The sequence below is a fragment of the Sycon ciliatum genome, chromosome 12, assembly GCF_964019385.1.
Source record: "Sycon ciliatum chromosome 12, ocSycCili1.1, whole genome shotgun sequence".
Classification (NCBI taxonomy): Eukaryota; Metazoa; Porifera; class Calcarea; order Leucosolenida; family Sycettidae; genus Sycon; species Sycon ciliatum.
This window is the reverse complement of record NC_088654.1, coordinates 17,091,760-17,116,362: the sequence shown is the minus strand read 5'-3', so window position 1 is coordinate 17,116,362 and position 24,603 is coordinate 17,091,760. Positions and strand designations below refer to the sequence as shown.

The window sequence follows — 24,603 nt, the reverse complement described above, 5'->3', positions numbered from 1 at the left end:
AAGCCATCCTCTCCATCACGAATGACGAAATTCAACGTGCAGCCGGAAGTCTCCAACTATGTGCTGGCCAAGATGGAGGTGTTGAAGCAGCCATTCACGCCATGAATGACCTCCATCAGCTGGATGACACGGAAGCAATCCTACTGGCTGATGCCACTAATGCGTTCAATTGTCTGAACAGAGAAGTATGCATGCGGAACATCCAACACACCTGCCCGTCCTTAGCTCCGACAGTCATCAACACATACAGAGAGCCGGCCAATCTGTTCGTAAGCGGTGAGTGTATCAAGTCCAGCGAAGGTACCACCCAAGGCGACCCGGTCGCTATGGCGATGTACGCTCTCGGTGTTCTCCCCCTCATCGAAGAAGCAGCAACAGACGGTGCCACGCAGTCTTGGTTTGCGGATGATTCTGCAGCAGGAGGCAAGTTGCAAGCAGTACGAATCTGGTGGGATCGCCTCAACGAGAGTGGTCCATCATACGGCTATTTCCTCAACCCGACCAAGTCTGTCCTCCTTGTCAAGCCACAGTTTCTGGATGAGGCCACCAGCATATTTGCTGGAACTGGAATTGACATCCGCACAGATGGATGTCGGCATCTGGGAGCCGCGCTTGGCTCAGCAGAATTCTCCCGCTGCTTTATGGAGCGCAAGGTTCAATCCTGGGTAGAGGAGGTGATGTCGCTCAGCACTATTGCTTCGTCACAGCCCCAAGCTGCATATGCAGCGTTTGTTCACGGCCTGCGAAGCAAATGGTCCTTCCTGTCTCGAGTCATGGCTGACCTACATTTGTACATGCAGCCGTTGGAGGATTCCATCAGAAACAAGTTCATCCCCGCTCTCTTAGGTGGCAGAACCGTCAACGATGATGAGCGACAGCTTCTGGCTCTGCCTTGTCGACATGGTGGTCTGGGGCTCATCACACCTGCCTCCCTCGGGGCCCAGTACGCCCACTCCAAGACCATCGTTGGCCCCCTGGTGCGGCGCATTCAGCAGCAGACTGCCACGCTTGGCGATGCCCTGCAGGAAGTGCGGAAGAACAAGCAGCTGTTGAGGGCGAAGGCAAAGACATCACTCCAAGCCGAGGCCGTCGCTCTGCATTCTGCCGCACCTCCAGAGGTTCAACGTACCATCGACCTTGCTTCGGAGCGGGGGGCATCCAGCTGGCTCACCTGCCGGCCTCTAAAGGCCCACGGCTTCACCCTCACGAAGGCTGAGTTCCGCGATGCTGTGCACCTCCGGTATGGCTGGCACCCAGTACGACTGCCAACATCATGTTCCTGTGGACAGCAGTTCACCGTCAGCCATGCCCTCTCCTGCCCGTTAGGCGGTTTCCCAACCCTCCGCCACAACGAGGTACGCGATGTGACAGCTCGCCTTGCGAAGCGTGTTGGCCACCAGGTGGCTATTGAGCCACATTTGCAGCCACTCACTGGAGAGCAGCTCCGGTACCGTACTGCTGTGGGCGACGACCAAGCCCGCCTTGACGTGGTGGCTAGTGGTATTTGGGGAGGGCGGTTCGAGCGCACCTACATTGATGTCCGGGTGTTTAACCCTTTTGCGTCCTCGAATCGCCTCAACTCACTTGCTGCTAGCTACACCCGTCACGAAAAAGCCAAGCGCCGTGCCTATGAGCAGAGAATCCGAGAAGTGGAACACTCCAGCTTTGTTCCCGCCGTGTTCTCCACTACGGGAGGCATGGGGAAATCTGCCACCTCTCTGTACAAGAGGATAGCGTCCCTCATCGCCGACAAGACCGGAGAGGCCTACAGTGCCGTGATGGCTTCGATCCGGTGTCAAATCAGCTTTGCCTTGGTCCGATCCAGTGTGATGTGCCTGAGGGGTGCTAGGCGGCTCTATGCACCGGTCTTTGCCGCGGACTCAGCTGCTCTTGTTGTTGCCGAGGCGGCTATCCCCTGTTGAGGTTGATGGCCGTGCTCATTTATACCATGTTCTCATAATTTCTGCTTTTCGTGTCATTCTTGCTTCTTGTGTTTGTTTGTTCTCCTCTAGTTCTCTTATGTTCGCGGAGAAGGCGGAGAGCCGGAACACAGAACCTCTTATTTTTAATTTTTTTTTAATTATTTACTTTTTTACCAGGCGTGGGCCATCCCCTGATCATAGGTGCCAAACATTTTTAGTATAATTACTCAATCAGTACATCGGCATTAAAAAAAAAAAACGAGTTGTACAAACCCGGAAAAAAAAAAAAAAAAAAAAAAAAAAAAAAAACAAAGACTGCAAACATGATCGATTCAAACATCTGTCAGGCATGTGCGCCTTTTTCACCCAGCGTCCGCAGAAGCGATAGTCAGCGCATGCGGCGTATCCGCGCAGAGCGGCAGCAAAGAGAGCTACCGCAACGGTACACTGCTTCTGAGATTTTCTAGCGAATTCAAGGAAAATATATAACTTTGGGAGAAATAATTCCGTATAAAACTGAAATCGCACGGGAAATCGCATAATTCCTTCGTCAAGAGCTGTCTCGAGAGATATCTCCAGCTCGTATTGAATGATTGATTATGTCAATGATTATCCATTCATTCATTCCTCGCGAACCACATGCACAGCCTTTTTTTACAAACAATGCTAGCGTCGAGAAGCGGAAAAATCAGAGCACTTGAACTCGCTTCAACTTCAAGCGAACCTAGCTACTGACGTCCCACACAACAAGACTTAGTGTTACCAACAACCATTACATCTTGGACATAGCGAAGGATAAAGAACCAGTTTGGTAGTATAGGACTTTGTTCACTACTAGTATGTTGTCCGGTTTCCCGACTCATTCCCCAATGTCGCCAGCGTGACTCTAACTGCAAAAAGCAGACACTTCAGCTTGCAAGTACTGCTATACTTTAGTGAAGGTCGTACTGATGTCCCTCCTGTTCAACGCTGCTCCGGACAGTCTGCTGAATGGACAAAAGAAATTTCTTCAACAGGTAACTATTTTTTTCCAAACAGCATGTTGTGTGAAATTGGGCTAGCGAGCGGCGATTTTTGGGTCCAGTTTTGCCAGAACAACGCAACGCTATCGAGTACGGTAGCTGAAGTACGGTAACTACAGTCGACTCCTGAATAACGAACACCATTGTGCAGGAGAATTCTTATAGCCGAAGTTCGTTATAACAGAAATGCACTCACACCATACACACAACACTGGCATGTGGCCCACGGCTGTATGGGTGCATTTGCCGGATGTCATGCGGCCCTCTAAGGCTGCATTCACACACAGTACAAAAATTCTAGTTTACATGACCGTACAAGCTGCTTGCAACGCCTGTGCATTCACACAGTCAAAAGCTGTGCACGCCAATCACGTAAAAAGTGACCCACGTGACCCATGGCGAAGAGCGGGAATTTTGATTTCTGCATGAGCTGAGCGCACCGTGCCGCACGTGGCTCAAAATTTCAACTATTTCTTGGTCCGCTAGTACAGTACAGTATAGTAGTATGATCTGTGTGGAACGTCTCCAGCCTCCACAACTGGTGCATTCGTCTCAGTTTGCTCAAGTATTATTAGTTTGTTCTAGTTCGTCAGTCACGCTGACAATGGATGCCGTGATCGGACACAACGAGGGCATGCGTCGAAAGGCTGCCTTTTTTTGGATGCTGAGCGATAATTTTATCAGGGAACAACTTCTCCAGAAGTCATTGTCGCTTGTAGAACTTGTGGGGATTGTGCTGGAAAGCGACTCCCAATTGTATCAAATCGCCGTTTGTTTGCTCATGGAGCAATCTGTTCAAGTTGGACGAATGCTGTGGACTGCTCATCCCGAGAATGAAGTTGGTGCAGCAGCAGGTTTCTGGGAAGAAGAAGTTCTTGGCACTTGGGAGCGAGTGAAACCTGTGTCCAGACAGTGGTGGGAAGACCAGTGGATAACCCACTTCAGAATGGATCGGGACACGTTCTGTTTCTTGGTGAGGAAATATGGTCATTTGTTCGCAAGGCTCTCCAACCATATGCGTCGCACAATCCCTCCTGCCAAACGCCTAGCGATTGCCCTCTATTTCATGGCCCATGCTGAAACGTATTCCGAGATCTCTGGCCGATTTCGTGTTGGAACAAGCACCGTCGCCAACATTGTGCACCAAGTGGTTACCGGCCTGGTTGGTGCTGTTGCAGAGGAGAATATTTTGTTCCCTGTGGGACGCCAGCTGAACCGGACCATGAGAAGGTTTCAGAAGCTATCCAACCTTCCGATGTGCTGCGGTGCGGTCGACGGTACATTCATGGGTATAGTGAAACCAGAAGAAAACGGAGACGCATACTGGACGTACAAGGGATACACCGCCATTCTGCTACTTGCTTGCGTAGACTCGCAAGGGCTGTTCACGTTCATTGATATCGGTGCTGCTGGTTGCATAGGTGATGCAGCGGTCTACAACAATAGCCAACTGAAAGCAAAGATCGACGGTGGTGAGTGGCTCAACGCAGCTTCAGCAACTAGGAATGGTGTCTCCATCCGCCCATTCCTCATTGGAGATAGTGCATTTTCCCTGAAGCCATCCATGATGAAGATCTACAAGGATGATGGCAGCCTATCACCAGAGCAGCTGAGTTTCAACTATTGCCAGATCCGTGCAAGGCGGGTAGTAGAGTGTGCATTCGGAAGGCTGAAGAAGAGATTTGCTGTTGTGTCGCAATCCTTCTTGAAGGATCCTCACTTTGCAAGCCAAGTAGGGCTCCTGTGCTGTGGCCTCCACAATATCATCTCGCGTCGCAAGACCGGCTTCCTTCCGTGCTACGCCAACTATGCAGCCACACCGGCCATTGAGGTTCATGCGTCTGGAGCTGAGGATATTCGACGTGAACTTGCCTCATATGTACACAATGTCTAATTGTGCGCCAGACATCATCTCGCATCGCAAGACCGGTTTCTTCTCTGCTACGGCAACTAAACAGCCACACCACCCATTGAGGTACAGTGCACAATGTCTAATTCTGCATCACCTGGTAGTCCAAGCATGCCCTCCTTCTGACAGTCACACAATGTACGTGTATCGAAGTTGTTGGATGTAGCCTTCTGCTGTGTGAAATTAGAATGCAGTGCCAGCCACAATTTTTTCGGTTTTTTCCTTTTCTTATATTTGTACTAAACTGTATTTTTTTTGCAACTCAACCCTCGTTGCACTTACATGTACTTGATTTTACCTTTTGTCTTCTTATCACAGCGACTATTTGGCAAGCACCACGTAGAATTCAATTCTGCACATGAAGTGTCTGCGTTCCCTCCAACGTCATATCAACTCCCTCATATTTCTCTCACGACGTTTCCCCAACAAACAACATTTGCAAATCTGCAGGCGCAGTAGTGTTGATGCATCATTGCGTAACAATATAATTATTATCTTTTTGCAGATTACGAACTCTACAGCACAAACGTGCAGGTGGTGATGGTGGGTTGGGAAGAACAGCATCACACAAGCAAAACTACAGTATACTAACAGTATCCTAAAAAAAACGACACAGCCGAAGCATGCAGACTTGAGGGGATGGGGGGGGGGGGAGAGAGAGAGAGAGAGAGAGAGAGAGAGAGAGAGAGAGAGAGAGAGAGGGGGGGGGGGGGAGAGGGAGAGAGAGAGACAAGGAATGATAGGCCATACAGGTGTTGAACACATAGAAAAGTAAGACAAAGGATGGACAGAGCAGTTCTAGTAGCAAAACAAAGAACAAAGTGTGGTACATCCACATAGTGAGCCACTCAGGCTACTCTACGAGTGTTGGCTGTAGATCACAGCCCCTTGAGATATTCTAAAAGTGCTTATCGAACAGCCTGGCGGTGAACTCCATATGGCTCTGCATCAAGTTCTGTGTGTGGGTCTGCTGCTGCTGAATTATGGTGCTCAAAAAGGACTGCTGGCGCTTCTGGGACTTCTTTTGGCCTTTGTTTATTTTATCCACAACCCTATCCAGGGTGGAAGCACCCGCAGCTTCAGGGTGTCGTTTCTTTTTCGGCTTTCTCTTTTTCTTGGGCGCGGGCTCATCGACGTCATGGGTATCCTCATTCACGTCTATGAAGGCATTGTCGTTGTCGTCATCACTCATTTCCGCCAGAACAACCTCTTGGGTGCCATCATCCGAATTCCTTCCCCCGAGAGCCGGTGCGCATCTAACGTTAGTCTCTAGCGATGGTTCATACGTCTCATCAGTCTGCGGGCTGCCGTACATAGCGCCATCAAGGGCAGCACGATCCTCATCGCTGTCTCGACCAGACGTCTCCCTTTCAATCATTTGGCCAGTGGATCCCGAGGACGATTGCAGCACAGCGGAGTGGGGACCAGATGCCCGATGACGAGAAGTTGGCGTAGTAGCGCCAGTCATGTCAGCAGGAGCAGCACACGCCTGTGAAGATGCTTGAGGTGACTGGTAGCGGACAGCGGAGCGGGCAGGTGATATGGTCGAGGTAGCTACTCCAGCTGCAGAAACAGCATCAGTAGCACCTTGTGCAGACAGTATGTCAAAAGCATCATCCGGTGAATGGGTTGCAGTAGTAGAGGATATCCGACGTGGTGTATATTCAGTTGCAGTAGTACAAGGAGACAAGGAAGACTGCGATGACTGGCTAGAGCCACACACAGACACAGAGCTGATACTGTTCATAGGACCATATCCTGGCACAGTCTTGAAAATTCGATGCCAGCTCTTGAAATTTGTCCAGGTGGCGAAAGCTGTTCCCAAGTCGTAGGAGCTGTCCTCACTCGCATCTCCAGCAGGAGAACCAGTTGCAGTTTTCTTTCGATACTTCTTGTACTGGTCTCTGGCCTTCGTCTTTAGATTGTCTATTTTATTGTGAACGATAGCGGCCGTGTATATCATTTCCTGATCACCTCCGGATAGCTGTTTTGCGTACAGATTCAGCTCATCTGCAATCCGCTTCTCGGCAACAGCTCTTTTCATCATAGTTCCACTTTTTTCTCGCTGGTATTTCCCCCATAGTTCTATAAGCCGTTGCTCCACCTCGGCTGAAAAGACAACTCGAGGCATGGTACCGGACTCTCCAAAAACTAACAAAAACTCTGCGCACTCGACACACCATATACCAAACCACTCGTTTCGACTTGCCTGAAAACTAAAAGCCGGAATCCGCTTTCAAAGCCGCCTTCAAAGCCGCTCCGGGATGGCTTTGAACGTTCATGTGATTTTTCACTTTTCGCGCTTGTTTCCATGCCCACTTCAAAGAACATGATCCTTGTATGCGGTTTTGTACCGTGTGTGAATGGGGCCTAAGAAAATTAATAGTTCATTTCAATTTTAAACGGAGACAGTTCCCTACAAAGGGTTAAGTTTGTATGAGCTCAAACAGGGACATCGACAATGGTTCGCTATAAATTATCACAAATTCGCAATTATACGAGTTTGTGATAAGTGGAGTGGACTGTAGTGCACATAATCCCAAGAGTGTACAACTCTGCTCTCCAAGCTATGGGTGCCCTGCACGGCGCTAGGGTCCAGCGGATTCTGGCGGCAGAAAAATTAGCAGTGTCATGGGCCTGCGTAGATAGCACTACTTACCAATACCACTATAGTACTGCACACATTCACTATCAGCCTGTCACCTACCTCTACCGCGGCTCTTCATCAATGTTCTCTTCCTTTTGATTAGGATAGGGTTACCTCTCCTGTCGCCGGACCTAGACTATCCATTACCATAGAACTGTCAGCTATTGTCTCTGTTGCCGGTCCGCTGTTCTGCTGTTCCGCTTAGTTGCTTCGATTCATGATTAGCATAAGCTTCAATACTTAGATACATTACTCTTTGCTGAGTTTAGCACAGCTCACTACTCGTTCGCTGCTGCCTGCTCGATCCTTCCCTTCGTAGCCGCTCGCATAGATTTCAGCTAGTATAAGTTCGCTGACTTGGCCAGATATCTATGAGAAGTATTAGTCTATTAGGAGTCTTGTATGAGTCTTGGATTAGTCTTGTTTGAGTCTTGTATGAGAAGCATTAGTCTTATTCTCTTTAGCTTTCTTGAATAGACTTTCTTTATAGGAGTTCCGCTACCGCTCAAGCGGACTTGTCCGCTTGAGCCGGTTTGGCCTTTGACTTTCTAGTTTCTTACTGTTCCTTTGTTCCTTTACTATATCGGACCTGAGGGCTCCGCCACCCTGACTTCTCTCTGTGCTTTGGGTCTGAGGTACGCCTGAGTGGAACTACCAAGAGGCGCACATATACTTTGTGCAAACGGGCTTGGGATAACTAACACGTAGGGACGATCAGCCAGCCACGACACTTGGTGCTGTGACCAGGATTCTTCTTGGTCTAGTTTCCCAGGCCCTCCGCCCTACTCTTGGTCTACGCACTACCCGTCGTCGTTCCGTCCTTGGACCTCCGCTGTGACTCTGCCGTATCTGTACGTCACCTCACGAGTCCTTTGGATTGTGAGTGCCTACTGACGATTCCTCGTCGATCGACGAGTCGTACGCCCAATCCGTTGAAGACACGCGCTCCGAGTTGCGTACGGCAACAAAGAGAATACTTACGCCAGGTTACCACTGCATTCGCAGTCGTTTCCTCTTTGAAGAGAAGCAAAAGAGACGTTCCTCGGTGTTGATCGTCAGTTACGCCGCTCTGCTGTTTCAGCAAAGCCATACGCTCCCAAACGTGTTGTGGTACTGTCTGTGCTGCTTCCGTTGGCCTACGCCTCTGTGATCAGTCCTGCCTCCGCGTCCGGAGCCCTGGTCAATCTGTTCGCCTGTGTTACGCATGTGAGCTGTGTTCCGCTCGCAAAAAAAAAATTAGTTTCGTCTCTTCGCCGGATGCTCCGCGATCCTTGTTGTACATGATTGTACAGTCCGCACTCTCTGAGCGTGCGCTCACTCCGTTGTGTGTTCAAACCAGCTCAGCTGGTATGGTTCACCGGTTTCTCCGCCGATGTAGTTCCTGTGGGAGCTGCTGACAAAACGCTCATGAGTTACGTGAGTGCTCCGTTGTACTCGACGAGTTTCGGGTCCCGCGTGTTGGGTCATTCACCGCTGCAGCACTTCCTCCGGGAAGAGGTTGACTCTACGCGCTCTCCGCTTGATGGAGATGGCCATCCTCCAGCTCTGTGCTCGAGCTCGTTTACGCTGTGTGACCAGGTGACGGAGTATGCGCGTCGCTCATGCCTCGTCGGTCTTCCGCTTGATTCCGCCAGACCACTTACGCTTATCTCCTGGTGTTGGCCTTTGTCCGCTGTCCACAGCTCCTGTGGGGCATTGATTGTCTTGATTGAGAGATGGCTCTCGTGATACTGATACGCCCTGCAACAGGCGCCTGGCGCCACCTCCGTCCTGTTCATGTTTCGTTTCTGTTTCCGCTGATAATTGTCCTTTGTCCCGCGCGGCGATTGAGTTTCGCCTGGTCTACGCTTCGTCTGGTCTGATGCGCTATTGGCGATGTGGTTCCGCCTGGTGCAAGAGAAGGATTGTGCGCACGATTGGTGCGGTTCGGATCGTCACTGGAGAAGTTCCTGGTCTCGTGACTGGATCCAAGATCGGAGTAGAGAGAAAAGGCTCCGATGGCTCGCGGTTAGTGGTTGCGCTGATTGCCCGTCGTTGTATTGCTGCCGAGTGCTGGCGACGGAATTGAAGTCCGATCTGACCGTGGAGTGGTTTGTGTTGTAAAATGCGTAGCCGGCTACGTGACAAGCGGCGAAAGGCTGCTGCGGTGCTCGGGAGCTCGCGTCCGACTGATCAACGGAGAGCGGAGCTGGCCAGGTAAGAGTACGGAGATATATGCACGCGATCAGACCATCGTCATTTTGTGAGTTTTGTTTTTGGTTGTCAGTGGAGGTTAGCTGGTTTCATTTTTCAAGGTTTTGGAAGGGTTTGTCTGAAGTATTTGTTTTGCAAGCAGTAACGGGTTTACTGGGTTTTGAAGGGGAGCAGAGGTAATGAATGGTAGTTATTGAGTTCACGGAGGTTGAGAATCTTGGGTTTACTTTAGATTGAAGAATACGTACTAGAAAGTTCAGGCACCAGCTGTTGACGTAACATTGTTTTGTTATCATTTTGTTATTATTTTTGGAGGTTTTGTTGATTTATCCACCTATTCTATCACGGGTTCCGGGTCACTGATGAGTACCATTCTACTATGATGTCTATGTGAAGTACACCTTTGGGCTGTTACTTTTTCGTGTTACCAGGGTGTCAGGCTCTGTTTTGAAGTACATGTAGGTTGAAGGTAGTTGTAGTCTTGTCGTATGAATCATTGCGGGGAGTGTGACTGCATTAATGTTGTTATTGTTGCCGTTGTTGTCTATCGGTACGAGAGTACACTACGCCGCCCAGTGGGCCTTCCGTATCCCTGTGTCGTTCATTTCCGCCGGTTTGCATACTGTGGTTGTAAATCACTCTGGTCCGCGTACCAGAAAGACAAAGTACGTAATCATTGTGGTTGCACATGTCTCGAATGACACTGCTCTTACGCCTACTTGTGTTGTCTATCTGGCACACGCCGCCGCTGCTGATATTGCAGCCTAGGGAGACCTATTTGTATCTCACTGAAGTGCCTGATGGCTTGTTACAGTTTGATACGCGCCGTCCTTTCCGCCAATTGTGCCCCTCTGTGGTGTTTTTGGTATTCCGCTGCTAAGTTCACTTAGCCATATCATGAATTTTACGCTGCATTATGCTGGGCTGTTGCCACCTGGCCTTGACTGACCAGGCTGCCCACCATAGTTCCATGACCCATCAATCTCGTTGTTACACGAAGCTGGATTCTGTCGTGAATCTGATCATTACGTGCAACACTGCTGGGGTCCTCTTTCCGCTTAAATCCCGTTGCTGGAGAGTTAATTCTCCCACTGCCGCTCAGATCATTGATCGTGGTGTGCAGTCGTGAGCCGTGCTAACAGACTATCACGTCGTGCTCGTTCAGCACAGTTTGTGTGTGTGTACACACTTGGTCTATGGCTTGCATTCCGCTGAGGTACAAACCGTTGCGTTTCCTACCCTCATGTGTATCAGGTAAACGTTACGCCAGAAACTTTGTGCATGCGCATTCTGTGTGCACAAACGTTCGCCTGTATCTGTCTGCACTGCCCGTCCTCATGACGTTGGCGCTCGTCTGGTGCATCTCGTTTCTAGTAACCTTATCTGGTTGCTGGTCCTCGCCGATTGGTTGAAGTTTCCCCAAACTTTGTGTATACTAACTATGGTGTGGACTATTCCTGGTACGAGACCGTCTCTTGGATGTTGTGTATTGCGTCCCAACTACGCCCGGTCTTCGTGATTATTCTCAGTGATTCTTGTGGATCAACTGTCTCGCTGCCGTGTTCTTTATGAGCTAGGCCACCATCCTTCGAGATGGAAGAAAAAAAATTCGCTTCTTGAGTTGGTGGAAGATCTGCCTTCTCCCTACGCCAGTCCAGTCACCTGTGAGTGAGGCATTCCTACTGCTACCTGACTTCGAGTCATTGGCTCTGCTGTTCTACCACTACGTCTCATCGTTTCACCCTACCATGCTGATACCATCACTCACCTATAGTACGATGACATGAACACCAGGATTCCATTCCGTGGTCTGCTGAGCCTCACCAAGTACCTGTCTTACCCAGCCATTGCCACCAGTTGCTGGAGTATCAATGTTTCTGCTATGTCTTCGTTGTCCGTCCACCCTGTCACTATAGCCGATTCCGTTTGGTACTGCACTTGCACTAGTACTGCTATGATGTCGTCTGTTCCCTACTACCCTGAGTGCACTGATCCAGTCTACCATCTTGTACTGCCGTCATCTTCTATAGTGTCTACCGTCAAAGAACTGTCTTCCATGTGCCTAATAGTGTCTCCTCAACTTGATTCAAGTGCTGCCGTCCACCATCGTCATGAGTACCGTCCGCACTGATCTCTGTCTGCTACCTGAGTGCCACCAAGTAAGACTCTATCTATTTAGTGTGCGAACAATTGTGCCCCATACAGTTAGTTCTCTAAGTTCAGCCTTTGCTCATAGCTAACTCTCGAGTGCCTACTGCCCAACTGTTACCCCTGGTCCTGTGCCTTAGGCAGTGAACAATTAGCTCCTAGCCCCATCGTGCTTTGATTAAGATTGTTCCCAGCACACAACAAGATTTTGTGCCAATAGATTAGATCCGCTGTCCATTCGTTTTGTTCTGTTCGGCATAGCTCATCAGTTATCGTATTTTTGTTCTGCTGCTAGTGACTGTTTTGCGTCACAATTTTTCCAAGGTTAGACCCTGCTAGAGATGCCACCTGCCAAAGAAATTAGACTTTACATTGTGTTCATTAGTTCTAACCGTAGGTTCTTTCCGATTTCGTTTCCTGATTCGAAGTCTGAAGCTCTGTTCCCTCTTGCTCACACCCTCTTTGGAACTACGGCGATGTTTAGTTTCCTTTTATTTTAGCCCTTTTTCATTTGCTCTTTTGTGTTATTTCTTCCCGTCACGAGGACGTGACCCTTTTCTTTGTAGCCGAGGGAGATGTCATGGGCCTGCGTAGATAGCACTACTTACCAATACCACTATAGTACTGCACACATTCACTATCAGCCTGTCACCTACCTCTACCGCGGCTCTTCATCAATGTTCTCTTCCTTTTGATTAGGATAGGGTTACCTCTCCTGTCGCCGGACCTAGACTATCCATTACCATAGAACTGTCAGCTATTGTCTCTGTTGCCGGTCCGCTGTTCTGCTGTTCCGCTTAGTTGCTTCGATTCATGATTAGCATAAGCTTCAATACTTAGATACATTACTCTTTGCTGAGTTTAGCACAGCTCACTACTCGTTCGCTGCTGCCTGCTCGATCCTTCCCTTCGTAGCCGCTCGCATAGATTTCAGCTAGTATAAGTTCGCTGACTTGGCCAGATATCTATGAGAAGTATTAGTCTATTAGGAGTCTTGTATGAGTCTTGGATTAGTCTTGTTTGAGTCTTGTATGAGAAGCATTAGTCTTATTCTCTTTAGCTTTCTTGAATAGACTTTCTTTATAGGAGTTCCGCTACCGCTCAAGCGGACTTGTCCGCTTGAGCCGGTTTGGCCTTTGACTTTCTAGTTTCTTACTGTTCCTTTGTTCCTTTACTATATCGGACCTGAGGGCTCCGCCACCCTGACTTCTCTCTGTGCTTTGGGTCTGAGGTACGCCTGAGTGGAACTACCAAGAGGCGCACATATACTTTGTGCAAACGGGCTTGGGATAACTAACACGTAGGGACGATCAGCCAGCCACGACAGCAGAATTCGGTACTTTTTCTGGTAAGTATCATGCATGTTTGGTATGTGGATAAAGAAATGGAGCAGAATTCGAGGAATTGCTCGCCAAAAGGTTTGTATGGTTCTGCCAATTTTACTGCTTTTCGAGCAGAATCTGCCACCTTTTCGAGCAGAATCCGCCGGTCCCTACGCGGCGCACTCAGCGGCTTGCATTACATAGTGAAATGACGATCCAGCTGTCTGGATTCGAGTTTTCCTACGGTTTAGCTTCAACACTTGAATTCACGTGCAATACGGCATGTTCAAAGGCAGTGCCCGTGCGTGATGCGCCACGTGCGGCAACCACCCCAAGTCTCCGAGGAAAGCGGATTCAGTGAAAGCAGGAAACCGTAGCAGATCAATAATGACTCAGTGGCCCACAGTTTGTGGCTACCGTGATCATGCAGGCAGCGCGCCGTGCGAGAGCCCATGCGCAGAGTTGCATACTCTTGGGGTTACATAACAGACTCAGCGAAGGACGTTCAGGTTGGTTGTTACTCTGAGTGTCATGCCGCTAGGCAATCATCAGACAACCGTGAGGATGATTGCCTAGCGGCATGAAACTCAGAGTTACAACCACGAACCAGAACGTCCTCCGCTGAGTGTGCTATGTATACTAAGCTTTGTCTCTGACATAGAGCACTCTCCGGCTGCAGCTCGGTGATCAACTGATTTCAGTGTACTGTTGGGGTTCTGCACTCTTGGTCACAGTGTACTTATACAGGAGCTGTTACTGTTGTCTGATGATTGCCTTAGCATTCAGCTACGTGCATGGAACGCAGCATTACAGCGTATGTATATATAATTGGTTGAACCATTCTTTTCGACCTTTGCAGTAGCTGTTACTGTATAGCTGTGCTGTGTTTTGATCATAATGTGTACGTGCAGGTATTTACTCATGCCGACGTTAGCCACCAGGGATTCCTGTGCCAGGCTGATCTCAAGGTTGCCATGGTAGCTGCCCTGGGTTACAAGGCGTCGAAGGTAAGAACGTTTTCACGCATGCATGAGCCAGCATGGTCATTTAAGACTGCGGCATTATTGGTGACTAGCACCACTGAGCGGGTCGGTTAGAAATCACATGTTGCCTCATTTTCAAAGTTTTGGATACACCTGTAGCAAGAAGGAGCCACGGGCGTGTGTGTGTGATCCCCGGCAGCCTAATCGGTAGGGCACTGTCCCGGAATAACAGGGGTGCTGGGTTCGAATCTTGCTCATGGATCTTTCTTTTGCAACACACCGATCCACGGATGCCGCGCAGGTTGAACTGGTTGTCATGGCCTCATGCAAGCAGCCGATTGGACTGCATGTAGGCCATTCTGTGTCTAGCAGCACTGCAGCTTTACTACAGTTGCGCTCGGTGAAATCCGGCCCGAAGTGCAACGCTGACGCCCTGGATCGGTTCCGATTACATCGCTGTACTTGTACTGGTGTACGTCAAATCGCATTCGTACCTTAACCAGCCTGCGGGTGTCATGGGCTGTAAAGTTGAGGGTGCCGAATAAGTACTGCTGGTCGGATTTCACCGAACGCAACTGTATCACTGTACTTGATCCATGACAGCTTTGTTCGGACAACGGGTGGGTGTGGCCGTTGCCGACAGGGATATTTCTCATCAGAACACGTCCCATTGCAGACTTCAGCGATGGTTCCTTGGTGTAGTGGTTATCACATTTGCTTTACACGCAAAGGGTCCCGGGTTCGAACCCCGGAGGAACCTTAGCTGATATTTTTTTCCACTTTCTGTGGACACCATTTTTGCTGCCATGCGATCCTAAACAGTTGAAGGAGGGTGGTCTCGCCCCTCCCGAATATCGAAATCAGTGGACCTACTTTTATGCACAATCTGGAAGCTGTTGTGTGAGGAGACTGGAGTTATCCACAGCTGACCAACCCCGACTGCGTACAGCTCGATCGCTATCCCCAAACTCTTTTGAAAGTCATTGTTGTTTGAGTGGACATGTGGGTGCCCGTGAGGGCGCATGCGCAGTGCATGAAGACGTCAAGTAGTCGTAGAATCTGCGACTTGACGACTTGGTGACAGTACGGCACGACGCCCACGCGCAGCGCAGGGCAACAAAAGACGAAAAAACGAAAAATTGTTCAGTCGGCTGACAGAAAGGGGGTTCGTCTGAACCCTGTAACCCCCCTGGGTACGCGCCTGTATTGTACTCATTGTTATTGCTGCTTGTTTTTTAAATCCCCAACATGCCTTTTTGTTGTTGCCTACAGCATGAGGTGCAACGCGTCATGTCATCATGTGATGACTTAGTCGACTGCAACGGTGATCCATTGCCAGGTGAGTGGACGACTGCATGGTTCTGAGTCTTGCATGACTTATATGGTCAGATTTCACCGGGCGCAACTGCCAACAATGTTTGTGTGAGCCTTTCCATGCAACTTTGGTTTGCATGCATTGACATCGCCTACAGTGCTACAAATTACAAGTTACTCGCTGATCATGTGACCAATCAAAGGCACGGGCCGCTTCGGTACAATGATTTCACCGCTTTGATCTGCAGTGGGGGGGGGGGGGGGGGGGGGGAGGGGCGGGGGCAGTGGTGCTGTACTCGAGTGTCTGATATCCCACAGTACATCCAGTGGCGTAGCCAGGGGGGGTGCTTTGGGTGCCCAAGCACCCCCCTCAAAAATTTCAGGTACCATTTTCGTACTGCTGTGGATCTACGCCCGCCCGCGATCGAGACTCGACGTCGACAAGATCGACGCCACACGACGCTGCGCTGCACGACGGGGCCCGGCCAACTGTATTACACTACTAGTAGCGCATGCAGGTTGCACTTGAGACTGCATGCATGGCTGCACATGCAGTCATGTTCTCGCCGGTGACAGGCGCAGTAGTGCTAAATTATTAATTTTTAGTACAATGTAGTACTACCGGTACTGTAATTTGAACTAGTACTACCGTGGTAGTATAGTTGTGTGTAGATCTTTGCCTTTGAATGTGAGTTTGGTCGTTTTCGGATGCACTGCGCATTGTACAACTACCGGTATATAGACTCGCACTTTGTGTAGCTAGACTTGGTAGAAGTGAAAGAGAAGTGTCAACGTCGTTTTGTGATCCGCAAGTCGAATGGATTCTTATGAAAATGTCGATCTTGAAGTATTTTAGTCGAGGGAAGTCGAAGAGACCAGATACCAGTAGCAGCAGTGCCAGTGCCAATTGTCTGTATTATATTCTGGGTCTAACCACACCCTGTCAATCTCTTACCATCCAACTTCTGTAGCAAAGTACTGTGCGTTTCATACGATTATCTGACTTTTTATTGAATCATTGGTGGAATGGAAAATAATGAAATAGATGCAAAAATGAAGGATTTGGCACTCAATATCGAAAATTTTTCCGGGGGAGGGCCCCCGGACCCCCCCCCATTTTTCGCGCCCTTCCGGCGCACGCCCACACTTCCAGTAAGCACCCCCCTCAGCCACAATCCTGGCTACGCCCCTGACATCACAGTCGCAACAGACGAGGCACCGCGCTTTCTACAAAGACTTCCATGTGTGTGCGTGCGTGTGTGTGTGCGTGCGTGTGTGTGCGTGTGTGTGCGTGTGTGTGTGTGCGTGTGTGTTTATGTTTGTGTGTGTGTGATGTGTGTGTGTGCTCGTGCATGCGTGTGTGCATGTATTCCGCAGGCGTGTGCCTAAAGCACTTCATAGCAGCCATGGAAGCGCGCAGTCGAGTGCGAGACAGTGCCGAGTGCATACGTCAAGTCTTCCTGGCATTCGACAGGAAATGTAGGTGCTGATTTTACTACTTTGAACTACAGCGAAACCTGACTCTAGGACGACTGCTCAAGCGACCTTCAAAAAATGTGGTCTCTATTACCGAGTGGTCTCCTTGTCCAGGGTCGTTTGACTGAACATATGTTAGCATCCCTTGGTCCTTGTTGCAGTGGTCTTCTGGAACAGGTGGTCGCCTTATCCGAGTGGTCACCTTGTCCAGGGTCGTTTGACTGAACATATGTTAGCACCCCTTGGTCCTTGTTGCAGTGGTCTTCTGGAACAGGTGGTCGCCTTATCCGAGTGGTCACCTTGACAGGTTTTACTGTAATCTCTGTACGTTCACACTGCCTAGGCCCATGATGATGTTAATACCCTAGACAATCATCCATCAAGCCGTTATAGTATTGTTTAATAATAGAGAAAAAGAAAGTGAGAAAAAGTTGGGAATGTTATGTTATCACATAAGCTGATTGTCAACTAACCATTGGTGTTATAGGCTATTCATACTATGTTACAATACGCGTCACGTTTTGGAATACGACGTACTGGCAGACGTCGTTTTCATGCAGGTGCATTCACACAGGCCAGCACACGCTGCTCGTACAGCTGTGCGTACAGCTTCTTTTGGATACAAACTGCTGGGAACGACAGAACGAAACTCGGTACAGGGATCTGGATACGTCGTCTACGTTTTCGTATCAGGGGTACGATTTTCCCGCCACGTTCCATGTTGTCATGGCTATCCGGACGAAAACGTCACGTACGCCACGTTCTGAGCGTAGTGTGAATGGCCCATTAGTGGACAATATAGCGTAACTTGTAGTTCCTAGGTCCTTTTTCTTTACCATGAGAAAAAGAAAGTAAGGAGTTTCTTTCCCAACTAGGAGACTTTGTCGGTATTTCGAATGAAATCTGTTTTTAAAAAGGACTCAAGATCGCTGACAACACCTATTCTAGCATTGTGGCTATTGATTGTTCGAAGCTTAACCGGCGTCAATGCGTTTGCCGATCTGTTCGCTCTTGTTGTCGTTGTGATGCATGTGTAGGCCAAGGTTTCTTAACCCTTGATGATCTGAAGCATGCTGCTGCATCCGTTGCACCGCGGTTGCCCGAGGATTCGCTAGAGATTGCCTTCAGGTAAATTTCTGTTCGAGTGTACATGCTGCGTTGTGTGAGTGTGCGAGTGCGTGCGTGAGTGATGCGCGAGTGCGTGCGCGAGTGCGTGCGCGAGTGCGTGTCGTTGTGTGCGTGCGCGAGTGCGTGCCTATGTGGGTGTGCAGGTGTCCATGATCAGGAGGGCGGGCACAGCTGGTATGGCAGGTGCAGCCATGCCAGCCTTCTCTGGTACTTCAAGTATGAATATCCGCTACCCCTGGACTGTTCAGCGCGTAGCTACAGTATAGGGTTGGTTCACATATCGCCGGTACGCGCCGGGAGTCACCGGGAGTGAGGCGCTTTTGCCAAAGGTCCATGACTATACCTATTATAAGTCTACGTGGAGTCGGTGCATGGTTTTTCTTTCAGCGACGGTTCCTTGGTGTAGTGGTTATCACATTTGCTTTACACGCAAAGGGTCCCGGGTTCGAACCCCGGAGGAACCTTGGCTGATATTTTTTTTCCTGCTCACGAACACTTTTCGGTTCGTGAACTGAATTGCGAACATCTTGCAACCTCTCCCGGCGCATTGCGATTATGTGAACCAGTGCAGTCGTAACAAAATCACACGGTAAAATATCGCAAGGGACCGCCGGCAAAGTTGGACAGTGTCCAACTCCTGCGATCTGCCTCGGCGCCGATCCCGTACAATTTTGACCAAAAGTGGTTTGTGAACCGTGCGCGCCGGTGATCGCCGGTGCCGGGAGCCAGACTTTGTCAAAATTTCATCCTACAGTCCATTTCAAAACTATAGACGCGTAGGGTTTTTGAAATATTTCAAATTTGGCTGGAACGTTTTGAGAATAGTTTTCGAAATATTGCTCAGGACCGCTCCACAATTACTCTCATATAGTTTCTAAACAATTGGATAACAGACGCCCAATTTGGAAAAAATTATGCACAAAGTGATCACAGATTTTATGTGGTATAGATGCTGGCATAACGGTTTTTGCCTAGGTACGCGTCTATAGTTTTGAAATGGACTGTAGTTAATTGTCCTAAATAATTTAATTGAAGCTAAAGACGAGGTCCGTTCGCCATTCTTGTAGTCGTTTCAAGGTGGCAAATTAAGTCAGCATACCAACCCGTCCTTCTCGGATGATCTGCTGACTGTTGTGCAACTTATGAGACAAATACAATTGAAATGAATAAAAAATACGAAAGATACATTGACAAGTTCGTCAACGTTTGCCCGCATTATTTTGACACCACCGCTTACTAGACTGCAAAAAAAGTGTAGCAGAAGTTTCATGCTCTCCAGTATAAGGTAGCACCGAGTGGCCATCACCAAAAGATCTTGAACTACTGAAGAAACAAAGAATTCATGCTTGAATTGGCAAACCTGTCGCAGCATTTGGGCACATTCTGTACTACTTTGTAGTAGATTCGGTACTCGAACCGTATGCGCAACGGACCGGGAGCTGGCTCACCGCCGATGTCTTGCGATGCCTTGCGGCGTGGATTTTGCTTATGTGAACCAACCCATATGGAAGACTGCCCGAGCACAAATCCGCGATTCGTGGTACGACTGCTCTTCTGAACGAAAAGTACGCATGTTCGCAATTCAGTTAGTTCACGAACCGAAAAAGTGTTGGTGAGCAGGAAAAAAAATATCAGCTAAGGTTCCTCCGGGGTTCGAACCCGGGACCCTTTGCGTGTAAAGCAAATGTGATAACCACTACACCAAGGAACCGTCGCTGAAAGAAAAACTATGCACCGACTCCACGTAGATATAATATAATTACAAGTATAGTCATGGACCTTTGGCAAAAGCGCCTCATGGACACGCAGTGCTTGGCACACCTTTGTGAAGAACACTCGATCCGACCTTTTTTTTTTTTTCTGAAACGATTTCATAGGATGTAACAGTCATGCAAAATACAAAAGATGAAGTACATAATTATTGTCATAAAGTTACTCAACAGCCTCTTTTACGGGCAAAAGCAACACAATGATGAGAAACCAGGGTATGAGAAGAAGATAATAATATACAGGTGTGGAAAAGATGTCTCATGACATTGAGACTGAGTAAACAGTTTCCTCTGAGACAAAAATGCGATAATACACATAAAAAGAGTGGAGAGAGTTTTACACTAAAACACAGCTGGTTTAGATTCGGCCGTCAACCACCGCCAGCTCCCTGAGCTCGTTAGCTGCACGATGGTATGCAGACCGAGACCCACGAACACACTATAATGATTTATAAAGTTACTACGTTGTACGGCCTGTACACATGTATTTCTTTTGTATGGTATTGATTTATTTGAATTCGGTATCTCAACAGTAGTACTGTACAATGCACAACTTGGGAACATCCGAATGACATAGATACATAAACATAAAAGTGGAGTATGTGCTACAGCTGATCGTTTTATTGCAGGCTGTGGGACTAAACTAATACCAGTATGCAAGTACACAAGAAATAAAAGCTGAATAAGTATACGACTGCATGTACGTTTTAACGCCATGCCGCAATCGGCTGTTTGCTTATCCTCACGGGGCCGGTCACACTGAGGGAAAATTTGAAATAGATCTGTGGTTACCATGGATATTTGCTGCTCAGTGGGAAATTCGAGATTAATAATCCACTCGATGAAAATCAGCTCGAGGCCCCACTTTTCAGCAGAAGATTATAATCATCCGCTGGTTCCACTGCGATTCTTTGAGTTTCCTTGTTTTTTTTATTGCGTTATGAAGTGGAGCGATGCTCCAGGCTGTGCTGATGCAGCTCTGGCCCAGGAGCAGTGCTGACAGCCTGCCAGAAGCGAATGGTGACAAAACAATTGCACGTGTGGGTTAGATTTTTTTAATCGTGCACATCCAGTGTGAGCGTGATGAAAAGTAAAAAATATATTCCCGGTTCTTAATCTGAGAGTTGTTCCCTCAATGTGACTGGCCCCAACCACAGCGCAAATTTCGTCACTGAGTTCATTGTTCATTGGAGTGTAAACTCGAACAAGAAAATAATCTTGCTAAACCTGCGTATTATATAGATTTTCGGGAGTTTGAGGTATTGAAGAGGGAAAGTCACACAAGCTATCTGGCGATTTTAGAACTGAAATGTGTGACTTTGATCATTACAGCACCTATTTGGCACACGTTTAACTTGAAGTACTGTCAAACTTCGCGTATAACGACACTTGGCGGGCCATCACAAAAGTGTCCTTATTCGCGAAGTGTCCTTATATACCCGAAGTCTCATTATATGTATTACAGTTGGATGGGACTTTGCTCTGGGCATGGAAATTCTGTCGTTATTCGCGAACTGTGGTTATATCCGCAGTCGTTATTAGCCAAGTTGACTGTATACATTATGTTTCTGGACTCGCCACAGTGAGTGCAACTCGAGTACTGTGTGCAAGCTTTCCGCCACAAAGGTACGCAAGATGTTCAGAAGCAGCAGCATCAAATCGGAAAGATGATATGCTTCATTGATACCATCAGTCCCTATTGAACCACTGGAGTCATACACTCTCGAGAGTCAATGATTGGCTTGCGACATCGCTTCAGTAGCAACAGCAGGCAGCGTAGTATGCACACGTGTGTACGTACGCTCGCCACTTGATAGTAGAATGCAGAGAAGTTGGAATCTTACCGTCGTGTGCTTCCCGTAAACAGAGCCCTCGGTCGTCCAGACGATACCAAACTGATGGGATTTTGGGTGCTGGATACGAGCACTGCTCAATAAAATCCAGTCACGTCACTCAAGTACGCGCCGGGCGTTGTGCGGCCCTAGACCTGCGAACACTGGGCTGCGGAATGGTGCAAGGCGCACACTTGAGTGACGTGACTGGATTTCATTGAGCAGTACGAGCAATGTAGTACGGTTGGATTTACGGCCACTTTTAGCGTAGATGGTAAAAATGCTAACCATGCCTGATATGTCTGGCGGAGGCCGTGCACAATCTCTCAGCGATGGTTCCTTGGTGTAGTGGTTATCACATTTGCTTTACACGCAAAGGGTCCCGGGTTCGAACCCCGGAGGAACCTGAGCTCATTTTTTTCGTTCGCTCATAGAAGGAATTCTCTGGGATTTGGTGGATGGCTGACTGAAATGCCATTTGCTTGAGAAATGCGCTTTAGGACTTTTGGTCGACAGACCGTATATTTTATCACGATGGACTGCAACTCTTATTCATTTTTCGTTCCTTCTTTCTGTTGCTGTTGGTTGCGTTTTTTTGTTCTACAGGGAGCTGGATCGAGATGGTGATGGACGCATCTCCTTCGGTGACTTCGACTTCATGATGCGCTACAGGACATAGCCGGCAGATGCTAGCACTACGTACGGCAAGTGATGCCACCGCAGATTTCCAACGGCGTCATCATGCACTTTGGATGACGTCACCAAGCACCCCCAATGACCTCATCGACTATCCTCCATCCACGTAGTAACGCGGATCCGATCAGGCATAATAGACTAGCTCGAATGTACTGAGTATCACCAAAGACTGCTGAGTACTGGAGACATGCTGTGTATGTGGGCAATCGGCTATCATGCGATCAGGCTATCAGGCTATCAGATGCAGTGATGAATCACCTGGCCACTTCCATGTGGCGCACTGCTCCTCTACCCAACATGTGAGATCGCTGGCCAGAGGCTATTCACTGTGAACATTGATCACTGGTTTGGATGTGTACTCCCTTGCACCGTATTGCCATGATCCTCACGGTGTTCGCCAAAAGACAGGGTCGTAGGTGCAGAGCCACTTCCATGTGTCGTTCGGCGCATTGCTCCTCTCCCCAGCACATAGGGCCGAGGGCAATTCACTATGTCACCATGAACATTGATCGCTGCATGGAGGGGACTTGTACTCTCTTTGACCGTCGTCTGTGATCCGGTGTCGGCCAGAACACGGAGTCGTAGGTGCAGAGCAGGACAGGGTCTTGGCCAATACTGCCGCCGGCATTGCTCACAGAAAGCGATGGTTCCTTGGTGTAGTGGTTATCACATTTGCTTTACACGCAAAGGGTCCCGGGTTCGAACCCCGGAGGAACCTGAGCTCTTTTTTTTCTTTTTGTTCGGTCATCATTGGAGGAAATTATATTCCCTTTCTGGGATTTGGTGGATGGCTGGCTGAAATGCCGCTTGCTTGGGAAATGACTTCAAATGAGCTTTATGACTTTTGGTCAACACATCGTATATTTTAGCACTATGGACTGCAACTCTTATAGAAACCAGCTGTTCAGTCATGGACAGATCTGGCTACTGCAAGTAGATCTACATGTACTGTCGTGGACATGGAAATCCAGTCGCACATCTAGCGGCCCCGTGGCGCTGGCCATGTAGCCGTGAGCAAGCAGTACACACATGGATGGCATTATGCGCTGCACCGCGCTGGTTGCATCGGATCAACATGATTGTGCACGGTACTGTGCGTGCTGAGGGCGCCGGCCCCGGTCAATCGACGGGATTTCCATGTCCACGACAGTACGAGTACTCGAAGATTATTATTTTCTCTATGCCGGCGCGAGAACTTCCATAGATAAGCATACTAAATATTAATTTCATTGTATCATCATTTGTATGTAATATGTAATTATATGTTGATCTCCAGCAGAATGTATCTTCATTTTGTGCCTTGTACAGTACGCGGCAGTCAAAGCTTGCCAAACCGAGAGAAGTTGAAAGCGTCCATTTGCGAACAGGTGAAGCACTGCCATTGTGTCAAGATTACATGCCCCACATGGCCATGCAGGGATTGGGGTTACCATGGTTACATCTGTGACGCAGTCTTGATGTAGCATTCAATACACTAGTACTGTCACTAGTACTCCCCACCAGGCCCTGGCTCCCAAGCCAAGGTTCACCTGCATGGTTCACTTGCATGCCGGCCTGCACGAATCATGGTTGAAGCCAGTGAGTCGTATAGCCCGGGCCATGGGGTAAAGACATGCCAGGTACCTGATGCCGAGGAAATGCCCGCCATAAGGTTTGTATGGTTCTGCCAATTTCACTGCTTTTCGAGCAGAATCCGCCAAGGGCTACAGTATGCACAGGTTATTACTATGATTCCCTGGTTTCGACACCCTTGGCCTTGCTTTGGGAGCCTCCTTTCCTTGTCAGTCAGATCTTCCACTCCTCCACGGCACCAGTTTCTGTAGAAGGGCAAGCGAACGCACTGGCTCATGACATGTTGCCGCCGCATGCCGCGACGGACGGACGCATACCGTAGCTTTTTTTTTTTTTTTTTTTTTTTTTTTTACGACACGAAAGCTATATTTTGAATATGACCAAAAAGAAACAAAGAAAAATGATGGCACCTATGTACAGGGGATGGCCCACGCCTGGTATAAAGTAAACGTAAAAGAGAAAAAAGAAAAGAAAAAGGGACGCATACCGTAGCGGTATGCGTAGATCTACGACGCCACACACACATACCGCGCGGCGCGCGCTCCGCCGGTACAGTTTTTTTTTTAACCCCCGTCCATGCGCCAAGACCGAAAAAGTCGTCTAAAAGTTGTACTTTTTTATGCAGATTAGCCACTTTTCCGAGCTGAATATATTCAAATCTTCGTTGAAA

At 48.6% G+C, this 24,603-nt stretch overlaps 1 protein-coding gene and 5 non-coding genes across 6 annotated transcripts; 5 read left to right on the top strand and 1 right to left on the bottom strand.

The window, feature by feature from the left end:
- Nucleotides 1-2,615: 2,615 nt before the first annotated feature.
- Nucleotides 2,616-23,733, top strand: LOC135828186 (EF-hand calcium-binding domain-containing protein 11-like). The gene is made up of 6 exons (XM_065340632.1): nt 2,616-2,938; nt 14,075-14,170; nt 15,419-15,485; nt 16,838-16,939; nt 17,974-18,064; nt 22,272-23,733. Exons 1-6 carry the CDS (start codon nt 2,873-2,875, stop codon nt 22,342-22,344), a joined length of 495 nt encoding a protein of 164 aa, XP_065196704.1. The 5' UTR covers nt 2,616-2,872; the 3' UTR covers nt 22,345-23,733.
- Nucleotides 14,834-14,906, top strand: Trnav-uac (transfer RNA valine (anticodon UAC)). The gene has a single exon. It is a non-coding gene; the product is annotated as a tRNA-Val (tRNA).
- On the top strand, nt 18,456-18,528 carry Trnav-uac (transfer RNA valine (anticodon UAC)). The gene has a single exon. It is a non-coding gene; the product is annotated as a tRNA-Val (tRNA).
- Nucleotides 19,703-19,775, bottom strand: Trnav-uac (transfer RNA valine (anticodon UAC)). Its single transcript has one exon. It is a non-coding gene; the product is annotated as a tRNA-Val (tRNA).
- On the top strand, nt 22,000-22,072 carry Trnav-uac (transfer RNA valine (anticodon UAC)). Its single transcript has one exon. It is a non-coding gene; the product is annotated as a tRNA-Val (tRNA).
- Nucleotides 23,007-23,079, top strand: Trnav-uac (transfer RNA valine (anticodon UAC)). Its single transcript has one exon. It is a non-coding gene; the product is annotated as a tRNA-Val (tRNA).
- Nucleotides 23,734-24,603: the final 870 nt, after the last annotated feature.